The sequence below is a fragment of the Manihot esculenta genome, chromosome 5, assembly GCF_001659605.2.
Source record: "Manihot esculenta cultivar AM560-2 chromosome 5, M.esculenta_v8, whole genome shotgun sequence".
NCBI lineage: Eukaryota > Viridiplantae > Streptophyta > Magnoliopsida > Malpighiales > Euphorbiaceae > Manihot > Manihot esculenta.
The window spans coordinates 26,259,538-26,273,311 of NC_035165.2; the positions used below are offsets into that span (position 1 = coordinate 26,259,538).

Consider the following 13,774-nt stretch of genomic DNA (forward strand, 5'->3'; position numbering starts at 1 on the left):
ACTAAACATATAAATAGGTAATCTATTATATAGAAATTGTCTTGATTTTTTGAAATATTTTCATTTGTTTACGATACCAATTACCAAGTTTTCGTTCTTTAAAATGCATGCAAGAAATGTTTGGGTCATACATTAGGCATCACACAAGTACTAGTTTAATTTGAATACTAATAACAAATGCAACACAGCTACAAATCCGAACCAAATCCAAAATTTTGCTTTTCTTTTTTTATTTTTGGAACCAAATTCAAAAATTAAACAATTTAGATTCTGGTTGGGTTTCAAATGATTTTAATTTTGATTGCAATTCCTGTACAAATCTAAAGAGATCTTAATATTTACTTTTGTTCATTCGAAAATAATAAACAACTTGATATTTCTAACCTTCAAACAATAATAAAAATAATAATGCCAACATTAAAATAATATCAATAATAAAAAATATTAATATAAAAATATATTATATATAATTCTTACTAAAAGTATTACATATCTTCTATATATTTTTTAATTACATATATGATTATCTAACAATATATTTTAACTCATATTTGATTCAATCATATAATTAAGGTGTAAAATAATTTAATAGCCAAATTATTTTAAAAAAAATAGAAAATTAAAAAATAAATATCAAATTACATACACTTATAACTAATTTCATATATAGTTAATATATAAATATCAAAATAATTTCAATAAAATCTTAACTACATATAATTGATTCAACAGTTCAATTTCAAATTAATTCTTAATAAAGAGTTAAAATTAAACCAAAGCAATGAACTTAAATTCCATTCAATACGATTCAATGGTGTTTCCGATTTTGCCCTAGAATTTATCACAAATTCAGATAGAAATCACATTTGGTTGAAGGATTAGTTGCCATGAGAAGCATAGAACCAAGGGTTTAGTGCATTTTTGGCAGAACTCAAGTACTGAGTAGAGGAAAACACATAAACATATCACAAGCATGACAGCCTTTAAGAGTTCAGTAGTTCACATTTCACGCATGATAAGTGTTGTTATAATGACACTGCTGCTAATGATACCTTCAGAAGCATCGTCACCGGCGTCATCACCATCATCATCACCAACTTCTCTTCCGATGCAGCCAATCATGGACCAGAAGAGGCAGAGCTATGGGGAAACGTACAACGTCCACCCAGCAGGTGTAGTAGACGACTATGGTTCTTGGGATCCTTCACCGAGATCCAGTGGAGGATTTTGCGCACCCATTCACCATGGAGAAGTTTCATGAACTCATTAGTAAAGTGATATTTCCTCCTACCATTAAGTGAACTTTGTATTCTAACTCTTAATTACAGTGTCAAGCTACCAACTAATGTAGTTTCATAATTAATATTGCGGTTTAAATAAGTGGGAGGCAAGTTCAATTTATGCCACGTTTCAACCAAGATAACTCATAAGCTTCAGACTTCACTGTGCTTGACAACCAATATATAATATTATAAAATGACAATCCAACGATAAACAGCAAAATTTGTATAAACCTCAAATCAGATTGGCAATAACAACTTCATGCTATGTCTGGAATTCAAGGATGAAACGAGTCCCACAGTTGGCTTCGCAAAAAATGGGCGTCATTCTCATAATCATATAGCTAAGCAACAAGCTGATGCCAAATTACCTATTTCAACAGAAGAGGGACAAAATATTAGATATACTGTGATGTAATTGCACATCATTCAATTTATATTTGCAGTGTAAAAAGCCAAAATATCATTCACTCATCAAAGAGCTCTAGGGTAATATGTTGGGAGCTTAAGCTTAAACATGAGATAATTAAAGGCAACTTAGAATATTCATGGATGCAAAGACTCTGCCCATAATGTTGAGTTCAATGATGTGAACACCTAATTCAATCTTCTTATAGGCCACAAAATGCCAACTAAGGACTTAGCCCATACTGAACCCAAGAAATCACAGGCAGAAGTTTTACCTAACCAAATCTCTACCAGCAATGGAGGATTACCAAAAAACTACAATGTCCTTATTCTGATTCCTTTTCCAGACAAAGAATTCAGGATTGAAAGTGCCCTGGTCTTCTCCAAAGGTTGAGGAAACCTCCAGAGATGATGGAGATTATCAGTTCAACAAAGAACTAAAGATTCTAACTATTCATGGCAAATCTTATCCAAGCCAAGAGTTGAATGCATGTAGAAACCCTATGCCGTTTCACCAACTCAAATCTCAATCAACATTGGAGGATTACCAAATTACAATGGCGTCATTCTGATCCCTCGTCCACATAAAGAATTCAGGATTTAAGTGCATTTTGGGCTTCTCTAAAGGTTGAGGGCACCTCCAAAGATGAAGGAGATTATCAGTTCAACAAAGAATTAAAGATTCCAACTGTTGACGGCAAAAGTTATCCAAGCCAAGCTGTGTTGTTAAAGGCGAAAAAAAGGTGAGAGGCGAGGCAAGGGGGTGGCCTGCACAAAGGCGACGCTTCACTGAAGCAAGCTTTTTTTTTGAAAAAAAAAATGCTTTTAAACAACAAAAGAGAAATTCTAGTCTCTCTCCATCTCTTTCAAACAGCAGATAACACTTCTGCAGCAACTAAAATGCAAATTTCTGACTCTTTTTTGCTCCAAATACCATCAACAAGGTATGTCTCTCCTCCTTTCTCTCTTCTTCTTCTTCTTCTTCTTCTTCTTCTTCTTCTTTCTCCTTTCTTCCTCTTTTTCTTTTCCCTTTTTTTAAAAAAAATATTCTCTTGCAAATAATATATATATTTCATTTGAACATGTAATTTTTCCTTTAAATATGGGTGTTCATTTAAGTGTTTATATATATATATATATATATATATATATATAAAATATATAACAAATTTTGGCTTTGTCAGCGTCGCCTTGCCTCTTGCCTATGGTGACAGGGGACCTATCGCCTCTAGCCTTGATAACACTGAAGCCAAGAGTTGAATGCATGGATAAACCCCATGCCATCCCATTATTTTAGTATTTTCTCATTCTCATATTTTCAATTTCAATTTCCTGAAGAGGATACTGCCATCATAACCTTTCTATTTTCCATTAGTATGAAAAACTGAATATTAGATTTCAAGAAATTCAAAACAGCTATTGTTCAAATGCCCGAATAAATATACAGAACACATGCCTGAATACAGTGTACTCAACAATCAAATACTTACAAAAGATGAATTGACGATGGACCAGTAATAGCAGCAACTCTCTGCGCACGATGTGTTTCACCTCTGTAGAGTCCCTTCAATTCTTTCTTTGCACGTCTAGCCTCGCGCCTTTCCTCCTTTACAGCAGCCTGCATGCAGAATTTTAATGTAATAATTGAACCCCAAATAAATGATATAATTAAAACAGGACATAGGTCCAAGTAATTTCAAATAACAAAAGAAAATGAACAAACAATTTGTTTCAATTTTTGACAGTTTCAAATGGAGTGCAACTAGTGTAGGCACTTCATAATCCAGTATAGCCACAGACACACAAGGGATCAAACAAATAGCAAGTATATACCTTTCGCTCTTTCTTCTCTTCCTTCGACTCCTGACCATGTTGCTTCCTCCTGAGTGGCTCAGTTTTTAAGCCAGGCACATCCTTCACTTTTTCCACATCAGGTTTTTTACCACGAGGCAAGAAGTCTACAGGAAGCTTCTCCTTTCCTCGAAGGGTTATCATGTGACTGGTTGCATTCAAGGCTCCAGAAACTGTTTCAGCTATCTTCTTTTTTCTAGCAGCTCCTGGAGCTTCAATTTTAGCAGGGTGGTTATCGAGGTTTGAATATGTTGAGACGATAGTCTCACAATCCCATTGATCTGAATCATCATCACTACTTTCCTGTACAATGATAACATCTTCATTTTCATCCTCATTGTCATACTTATTTGCATATTCTACACAACGTCGGATGACATCAGCTGCTGACTCAATTATTTCTTTAGTTATTGGTCTCTCATTGCCATGCAATAAATCTGCAGGAACTTCATATTTATCACCAAATTCTAAGTCATCCATTGCTCGGGCATTAAGGAGAACCTGGTTGAACTTATTAGCATGAGTTTCATCTCCTTCAGCCATATAACCACCATATTCATCATCTTCATCATCTGTGCCATATTCTTGATGTTCAAGCTGCATTCAATGAAACATTGTTACATTAAGAACCACATTCATGCTATAAAAGGTTGCGGAATAAGGATCTTAATAAGGTAAAAATAACAGGTCAATAATGTGAAGAAAAAAGCTGATATTCTATGGAATGACTAACAGAGCATTCTTTCAATTCTTGTATAATTCTTAATTAGCTGTCATTATTTGAAACAAACTATCATATGGTTCGTCCACAAAATGACAACACCTACTAAAATAATTTCTTGAAGAGAGGAGCGTTTTACCAAATCAAATTGCTCATCCAGAAGACGGCGAACCCGTGGTTTCTCACCAGAAAAATCTTCTGGTACAACTTCTTTCTCTACACTGCCATTTTCAACTGAGGTCTCTTGATTGCCAGAAGCCACATCATCAGAATTATCAATTAAATTCAACTTCTTATCAATATCCAATTCCACCACTTCTTCAGGAAGATTTGCACGAACAACAAAATCCTCCTCCAAGTCCTCAACATCAGAACCAAACCTCGATAAATCACTGTCATCAAGTAATGCAGCTACTTCAGGATCAAACACTTTCTGCACCCTGACACCAACAGTCTTAGAGGCCACACTATACATAGACTTATCATTGGTATCATCACTTTTCACCTCGGATACTCGCACTTTTGAAGCGTCATATGCCTGGCAAGTCACAGTACGCAGTCATTTTCATATAGACACTCTATATAGATTAAAATTTGAAACAAAATTCCATACTTTAGAAGTGGAAAACAAAATTTGACGAACCTTGATATCGCGAGGGAGCTGATCAGGAATAGCTTTGGGATTTGAATAAAAATAAGAGCCACCACCAGTGTGCTTGATCTCCCTTAAGTGAAGCAAATAATTATAGCCATCGTCAGGAAACCCTAGCTCCAAAATTTCCCTCCTCACATGCTCAGGCAAAGGCCCCCCCTCCGACGATGAAGCACCACCAAACCCCCCTCCAAACTTAACTGAACTTCCGAAAACTCTAGCATCAGCATTTCCGCCGTCGTCGGAATCCTCTGGCGCATCAGCAAAGATGGAATCAGGATCGTCATCGTGTTCAACATTAGAAGAGATACCGTCGGGGTTATCTCCGTCAAAGAAGGTGTCTGCAGAATAGGGATTATTGTCGACTCGGACGAATATCCGGTCACCGCCCGGTGTTTCGGCATAACTGGGATCAGATGAGTCGCGAGCGAGTAATTGGAAAGTTGCGGATTTCTTCTTGTCGATGAATTTCTTCTTCTTACCCATTGGAAGAGCTGTTTGCAATTGCGGATGCGGAGAATGGAGTATGCCGGGCGGAATTTTATAAACCCTAAACACTCGCAGCTTTGTGCATAAACCCTACCCGATGTGATGGAGCATAAAAACACAAGAAAAGAAATTTTTTCCGTTGCCGGGAATCGAACCCGGGTCTTTCGGGTGAGAGCCGAATATCCTAACCAACTAGACTACAACGGATTTACATTATACGAATCATTTAAGAATATAAGAGATATAGAGAAATTGGGGCCCACAGAGCTCAACACTGCAAATGGACCCAGGGCCCATGGACAATGGCCCCAAAGGTAATGGGAAGGGATGCCTAGATCATTGCTCGTCCACCTCCGTAAATGGCTTGGAAGAAACACACACACACGAAAAAAAAGGTTTCCAGCGTACATTCTTTCACAAAGGAAGCTCTCCTAAATAATTACAATTTTCAGGAATCGGCAAAAAGAGTAGATAGCCAAAATTTTATCTAACTTTCAGGTTTTCAATAATTAAGCGATTATGGATACGGAGTTTTGGAGACAAACGTTTTCACAACTTAAAACATATTACATTACTTTAACTTGATTGATTGCCAAGGAAAGTCAATATTAGGCGATTTGGACCTCATCTACCACTGGAAATATTTATAAACTATCAAAGTAAATCCAGCAAATATACTACCAGCCCTGGTCATTGTCAAAGTCATTTCCTTCTATAAACCTATAAACATCTTTTAACAAAGATTATCATCTAGGGTTTTAAAAGGTTAGAATTGAGACATGCAAGAACCAAGCATGAATATTCTCATGTGAAAATTGCCTACAAGAAACAAAATTCAAGTGTTTACAGCCAATTCTAAAAGGCAAAGAGAAGAATCCATTTTCAAAATTTGGACGCCATTCCAGAAGAAAGCCAGCATTATCAGCAGAAAAAAAGTTATGAAAGCTTATAATCAAAGAGACCAATAAAGAGGATTTTCTCTCCTTATAGAATAGAGAGATGGTTCTAGAATATAACTATTTTTTTAAGAGTATTTTATTTTTTAAAAAATAATTTAATTTTTTACTTTTTCTTAAAAATATTCAGCGAAACAAAATGAACTTAATCATATAAATTAAAATTTCAGTCTTACTACTAAAAACAATTTTACATGTACAATAAACTTTATTGTAATTTTTAATTCAAAGTTAAAATTTATTACATTCACATAAAAATTTTACATATAATTGGGATATATTAGGCTATTTTTAATTTAATAATATTTTAAATTAAATTTATAAATTTAATTGGACATCAATAGATGTATCCAGTTGATCTCAATTATAGCATAAGTTTTATTAGTAAAACATTTAATAAAACAATCTTGTGATAATATTTATATACAAGAAGTCAATATTATACTTTATTTATACCTAATTATACATTCTTTACATTCATGCATAGATTAATATGGGAAATCTCAATTTCAATATCACAATTTAAAAAAAATTAATTTTTTCCTTAAACTATATTATAAACCAAAATAATTAAATTTAATTTTGTAATCTAAATTTATTTTTAAATTATCATTAAAAAAATTAAATAATGTCAAATATATTAATGTAAGCGTCACTCATACATAAAGCTGAAATAATTCATAATAAATTATGGTTTGATTTTATTTTTTAATAATAAATTTAGAGGTAATTTTATACCAAAAATATAAAATTTAGAGGTGTTTGAATTAAAGATTTAAAAGAATAGTTGGAGATGGTAAGGTGAGTATATATCAGCTCAAATTAAAAAATTGAATCAAATTAATTTATTTTAATTCATTAATTTAATTAATTAGAACAATTTAATTTAATTCGATTAGTATTTTTCAAATTATTTAGTTTGTTATTCGATTTAATTTGAATATATTCAAAAATCGATTAACTGAACTAATCGATTTTACTATATATTATTATATTAATCCTTATTCAATTTAGTCAAGGGTTCAAATCCAACCTCTTTATTCCCCATTTGTTCAATTCAATCAACAGTTCAAATCTAAACATATTAAATTTATAAACTTTAATTTTAATATAATCAAATTGAACCGAATTAAATTTTTTGATTTGATTATATTTTAATAATTAATTTAATTTAATTTAATTTTTAATATTTTTAAATTTTAATTTTTAATTTTTAATTTAATTCGATTTAAAATTAAATCGTAGGATTACACAGCCCTATCAATAGCTCCATTCCTATTTGATTAACTCATTAATAGACTCTTGTACGGCTGATAGAACTTCTAAATTCATTAATCAACTGTTGTTCAGTTGATAGACCTCCTAAATTGCTGCATTTAGTAAAGTTGTAAATTTTGAAGCTGTTTGCGATGAACTGTTACTATTTCAACTTAAAAAGACCATTTTATCGGGTTTTTTTTTTTCTTTTTTCATCCTACATATTCATATTATATTATATGTATTTTGTATATATAGTTCTTATTTTATTATTATTATTATTATTTTTATTTATTTTAATCATAAAATAAATATAAGTTAATTAATAAAAAATATGTATTTATTCAAAAAATAAAATAAATTATTTAATATAATAAATTAATAATTATATTATCTATTTTAATAATAAAATATATTATATAAATATATATTTTTAGTCAATTTACACGTGAACAGCTGCAATTATAAAATTTAATATAAATGAACTCTTATCAATTTTATCCATTAACAATGATAATTATCACTTGCTACTTATCGATTATATATAACGGTTAAGTTAAATAAGTTTAGTATATATATAGGAGTAAAAATTTTTTTAAAAAAAATATTAAAAAATATATTAAAATACTTTTAATATTTTAAAAAAGTTACTAATTAATTTTTTTTAATTTTTTAATTATTAAATATTATAAAAATTAAAATATTTTAAATACAAAAAAATTAATTTAATAAATTTTTTAAAAATTTAAGAGATTGATTAATAAATTTTTTAAAGTTGTAAAAATTAAATAATAAAATAAATAATAATAAAATTAATTAATAAATTTTTAAAATATTATAAATATTTTATTATTAATCTAATAATAAGTGTATTACAATCAATTTAAGAGATCTAATATTTTGAATCTCTAATTTTCATTTTAAAAAAAAATTAAAAGACTGACCAGTTTTTTTTTTTTTTTTGGGGTGCCCAAGGGAGTAAACCTGAAAGGTCCATATCTGATTGCATAAAAGGACGAGGTGCTACTCGATAGCCGAGTTGAGAGCAAAACTTCATTCATAAATAGCCTTGAAAAATCCGAACCCAAAAAGCAATAGCTTTCCGCGTCGCATCAGCAACCCGAGGTTCCCAGTTTAGTTCTTCTATTTCTCTACGCACGCTGTGTCTGGCTCCATCAACTTTCTCAAGAACTTCAAGAGCAGCTCTCAGCAGAGAGAAAACTACCACGGTGTTTGGAAGCGCGACGTGCAAATACCATTTCTGCTTCAAGCTCCACAAGGGTGCTGCAGGTCTGCACCGTCTTAAGTTCTTAACCGCCCGTAGATTTACTGTGGTTGATGCGTTATTCTACATCCATTTTGATTAAATTTCTTAATATTGGCGCCGGTGTGAAATTCGCCTATGATTAGGTTTATTGCTACGGAAAATCTGGTGTTTATGCTGCTTGTTGGTACTGTTATGATCTGGCTAAGGATTTAAGGAAATTAGGTTTTTGGGGAGGTTCATGTCTTTGGATGTCAAATTGAGGTGGCTTTTCTTCCGAAACAAAATTCATTAACCCTCCTTTTGAAATTTTTTATTTCAAAAGAATTCAATTCAATTGATTTCTTTTCTAACAATTCTCTTGTTTGAAATGGAAAAATTCAATTATTTGTACCTTCAAAAATTTTCATTTTAAGAAAAGTTAAAATCCTGCATTATTTTGCAAGAATTGATTTGAATTCTTCTCTTTATCATGCCAAACGAATTGTAAACATATGCTTTTCTGTTTCAAAATTTGCTTCCTGCTGCTTACGAAATGCTCAGAATTGTTTTTAAGTCTAGATACCTTATTGAACGAACCAATTTAGTTCTTATGTCGTCACAGACATCAAAAGTTTAAATCTTATCCTTGGTTTACTTACTGGTAGATTGCCTTATAAAATTAGAGCGCAATGTTGTGGTTTAGTCGTCACAATTTTGCAAGTTTCATGGGTAACGGTTCTTTTGTTTTCTTATTCATTTTGGGTTGATGCTGCGTTGGTTGGTTTGATGAGTTCTATTAATAACTTTGCCATTAATTGTGCTAAAGGATGGGATCACACCTGCTAGCTTTTTTGGCATTTTCAAAGACATGGAGTGGTTGGCTTGCAATTTGGGTTCTTACCAATTGCTTATTACTTTCAATGAGGGAGAAGTTTAATGATTTAATATGACTGTGTATTAGAAATTACTAAAAGAGTATCCTGCGAAATCATAATCTTTTTTTGGGAAACCTAATATCACTATTTCTTCAGTTGCAATAAATGATATGCAGACATGAACACAATTTGATTTCTTTTGTACAATGCCAAAAGCTAGAATATTAAGAACTTTCATTGAATGTAAGATTCCCTAAATATATTTGATGGAGTGATGAGTGTGATGCAAGGTTAACTATCTATAAATGATTGAGTATAACTGTTTAATGCTGTCTAAGGATATGATGCTAAATAACTACATACAAAGACATTGAACTGTAAGTGAAGCTTTACTTAATGGTGTATTCAATGAATCCTAGGTCAAATCCCTTGTAGGTCAATTGTCAAACTATGTTTTTATGGAATATTTAGATCGATACCAAATTATGGTCATTGAAGGAGGTTCTTAGCTTGAGAGGGGCATTCTTGCATGCTTAAAAGGAAGCTTATTGAAGTCTTGGTTTTCTGGTAGACAGAAATCCAGGAAAAAAAAAACTGTGTCCTTAGAGCAGATGGTAGCAGTTATAATTCGCAGCATCAAGAAAGCAGATTGCATTTGCTGGAAACTAAATGCATAACTTTTATGCATCTGTTTGATTTTCTTAGCCATTTCCTGCCCTGGTTAATGCATGGGTGTTATTTCATTGACTTCTAAATTTCTGGGTTTTTATGGGTGTTGTACTTCCTTGAAATGCTTTGTCTGCGAAACTTTCAAATATAGTATTCTGATTATGATGTGAAACTGAGGAATGTTTGTCTAAGTGGATGAGACATGCTTCTCATGCTGGACTATCCGTTGCATGGTTGGTGCTGTCCATCATAAACTATATGGTATACATTCCTTACTTGAAAGGGCTACATAATTCTTCACTGGGGAGATGTTTCAGTTGAAGAAATGTGTCCTGTATATTTACATGGCATTCTTTGGATGTAGTGACCATTAGTTTGGCAGGTGGTTTTCCGGCAAGGATTTCATTCTAGTGCTGGAAATTTGGTGTATCTGTTTGAAGGTTAAGGTAGGAGTATAAGGTGAATCAATGGTCAATGTGGATAATTTCAGGTGTAATTGATGTTCACAGGAAAGCTGCAGTAGCTGTGGATTCTGGTGTGTGCTTGTGGATTTGTGGTGGGTGGCTCAAATTGTAGGAGGTTTGAAGATGAGTTCAGGCAGCAGAAGCAATAGCAGGAGCCAGAGTAGGAGCAGGAGCCCACGAGATCGTAGAATTCGGTCTCGACGCAATTCTCATCGCGATGCTCCTTATAGGAGAGAGACACATCGTGGTTTCAGGTTATTTGGTTTTCAATGAGTTTTTGTGCATTTTGATTCTCCGAATGGTTGCAGCTACATACATCAGTGGAATATATTTGGGGATGTTTACGTTGATGAGATCTGTCTCTACGATCAGTGAGCATATTGTGAGGATTTCATCCTCTCAGAGTGTTTGCTAGTCTTGTTGTGATTGCTAATGTAGTCCACCTTCTGATGCCCCTGTAGTCTGTAGCATCCTTTTGATGTCTTGACGCTGCAGACATGTTATTTAATCTTTTCCATTAAAGAATCCATACCTCACTAACATCCTGCAGTGTAACTTATGATTTCCATTGTTTATCTGGGGAAGTCTTTAGCTTGGGATTTTGATTCTGTTGACCCTGTGACATGTTCAATTGGCTTTATCCATACAACTGACAACAGACTTCTCTTTAGTTGTCGTACTCACAGAAACTTCTCACTTTGCTCTTCAAACTTAATCAATGATTGATGGCACGAAGTAATTATACAGATATTGGAATTGGGTGCTCATAGTCCCATATAATCTTTGGGGTGGCAAGATAGATTATTTGTGGTAGCATACTGCTCTAACTTCTGACCAAGGGGCAGTCATGTTGTTTATGGTTCTATCATTCTGGTGACGGATATTCATAATTGAGTTTCCCCTTAATCATTCTTTGGAGAAAGGTTCTAAGTAATAGGCGATAATGATGCTGTTTTGATTACTGTTAAGGCCTGTTAGATTACCGTTATTGCTTATTGTCCCAACAGTGGACATGCTATCTTCCACTTGGTAGGGGTATTACATTCTTAGATTTGGACATTATTGAATAGTCTGATTGCATTTTGTCTGCCTGTTAGATTACCGTTATTGCTTATTGTCCCGACAGTGAACATGCTATCTTCCACTTGGTAGGGGTATTACATTCTTAGATTTGGACATTATTGAATAGTCTGATTGCATTTTGTCTGAAGATGTGTTGCATGAATGCTACGAAGAACACTCGAGTCCATGTTAGCTCCAGGTGGATGACTGGATTTTCTTTTCACTATGGTAGAAAGCATGAACTCTTGATTGTTTAAGAATAGCACTGATTATTAGTTGCCTTTTAATTTAAGCTACCTTTTTAATTTTAGAGGGTTTTGATACTTATTTTCTCCATTTTGACTTTTCTGATTGTTGCCAGCCAAAGCAATTTGTGCAATAACTGCAAGCGCCCTGGTCATTTTGCAAGAGAATGCCCCAACGCAGCTGTGTGTAACAATTGTGGTCTTCCTGGGTATATTTCCTACTTGCGCCTGCCCCATTCCTTTATGACCCTGAGGGACCTGAACTTCACTGGTGTTTTTTTCCCAGGCATATTGCAGCGGAGTGCACCACACAGTCACGGTGTTGGAATTGTAGAGAACCTGGGCATGTTGCTAGTAACTGTCCGAATGAAGGCATCTGTCATTCATGTGGCAATTCTGGGCATCGTGCCAGGGATTGCCCAAATCCTGAGATGCCACCTGGAGAGTTGAGGCTATGCAACAATTGCTATAAGCCAGGGCACATTGCTGCTGAGTGTACAAATGATAAAGCATGTAAGAACTGCAGGAAAACTGGCCACATAGCACGCGATTGTCAGAATGAACCTGTTTGCAACTTGTGCAACATAGCTGGGCATGTGGCAAGGCAGTGCCCAAAGGGCAATAATGTTGCAGAGAGGGGTGGTTGGGGTCGGAACAGTGGTTACCAGGATGTCGTCTGCCGGACCTGCAACCAGGTGGGCCACATGAGCAGGGATTGTGTGGGTCCCATGATCATCTGCCACAACTGTGGTGGCAGGGGCCACAGGGCATTTGAGTGCCCATCAGGCAGATTGGCTGACCGTGGATTTCGGAGGTTCTAATCTAGCTCTCGCCTTCTGTTTTGCAAGTCATATAGCCTTGATACGGATAAGTGTTTCTGTTTGTCGGTTGAAGCCTATAATTTGGGCAATTGGACTATCGTTTTGGTGCGAAGTTGTAATACTATGAGGGATGATTTCTTGGTTTCAACCTTTCTTTCTTTTATTCTTTTCATTTTCACTTTGGACTTGGTAGAATTGACACGTTATATGCCATTGAACTGGATTTTTGTAATTGCTTTTGATTTGGACTGGAAGTTATAAACTTCTAATACTCAAATGTGTCTGTGCACCGGCTGATTTCTATAATGCTACCAATACCATTATGCTGAGATTGGGAAAAAATGATGTCATCTTGGTGGCTTGACTGTCTGGATTTCTCCAGAGACGAAGAATATAAAAAATTTAGTAGATGTTACTTTTTACTGGCTTAATTTTCCTTGAAAGGACTCATTTTAGGATTTACTTAGAGAGATCGCCTTGGTTGGAACTGCATTTAGAGCAATTTCTGGTTTAAATTGCCACCATTTGAGCTTGATAAATTTTTATACTCCCAGCATAATTGATTTTTTGTTTTTATGGGAAATGAAAGAAGCTCTCATTTCTAGAATTGAACTAAGCTTGTTGGATAGATAACTCGTAGATTGGAAGCTTATACGCCTAGAAATCAAAAGGGTAAACAATTATTTAGTCTTTATGGATACATAATAGAGTTAGTAGATTCTCCTTAAAATCAACTAATTAATATCTCATGTTTAGTTATGTTAATCACAATCCATTT

The 13,774-nt window shown here is 33.9% G+C and overlaps 2 protein-coding genes and 1 non-coding gene across 5 annotated transcripts; 1 reads left to right on the forward strand and 2 right to left on the reverse strand.

Annotated features, from left to right (window-relative positions):
• Window positions 1-1,336: 1,336 nt before the first annotated feature.
• LOC110615700 (protein LTV1 homolog) lies at window positions 1,337-5,498 on the reverse strand. The gene is made up of 5 exons (XM_021757733.2): window positions 4,904-5,498; window positions 4,400-4,798; window positions 3,522-4,136; window positions 3,179-3,306; window positions 1,337-1,651 (listed from the first exon to the last, which is right to left on the reverse strand). The coding sequence occupies exons 1-5, from the start codon at window positions 5,396-5,398 to the stop codon at window positions 1,648-1,650; spliced, it is 1,641 nt and encodes a 546-aa protein (XP_021613425.1). The 5' UTR covers window positions 5,399-5,498; the 3' UTR covers window positions 1,337-1,647.
• A 37-nt stretch (window positions 5,499-5,535) lies between these two features.
• On the reverse strand, window positions 5,536-5,608 carry TRNAE-CUC. The gene has a single exon. It is a non-coding gene; the product is annotated as a tRNA-Glu (tRNA).
• A 3,018-nt stretch (window positions 5,609-8,626) lies between these two features.
• LOC110615958 (zinc finger protein GIS2) lies at window positions 8,627-13,267 on the forward strand. Of its 3 annotated transcripts, XM_021758231.2 has the most exons (5): window positions 8,627-8,794; window positions 8,855-8,904; window positions 10,914-11,122; window positions 12,292-12,384; window positions 12,462-13,267. In XM_021758231.2, exons 3-5 carry the CDS (start codon window positions 10,992-10,994, stop codon window positions 12,994-12,996), a joined length of 759 nt encoding a protein of 252 aa, XP_021613923.1. In that variant the 5' UTR covers window positions 8,627-8,794; window positions 8,855-8,904; window positions 10,914-10,991; the 3' UTR covers window positions 12,997-13,267. The 3 variants fall into 3 exon arrangements, with proteins under 3 accessions (XP_021613923.1, XP_021613922.1, XP_043812964.1); XM_021758230.2 differs by having other exon boundaries at window positions 8,627-8,904; XM_043957029.1 differs by lacking the exons at window positions 8,627-8,794; window positions 8,855-8,904; window positions 10,914-11,122 and adding an exon at window positions 11,257-11,897.
• The last annotated feature ends 507 nt before the right edge of the window (window positions 13,268-13,774 follow it).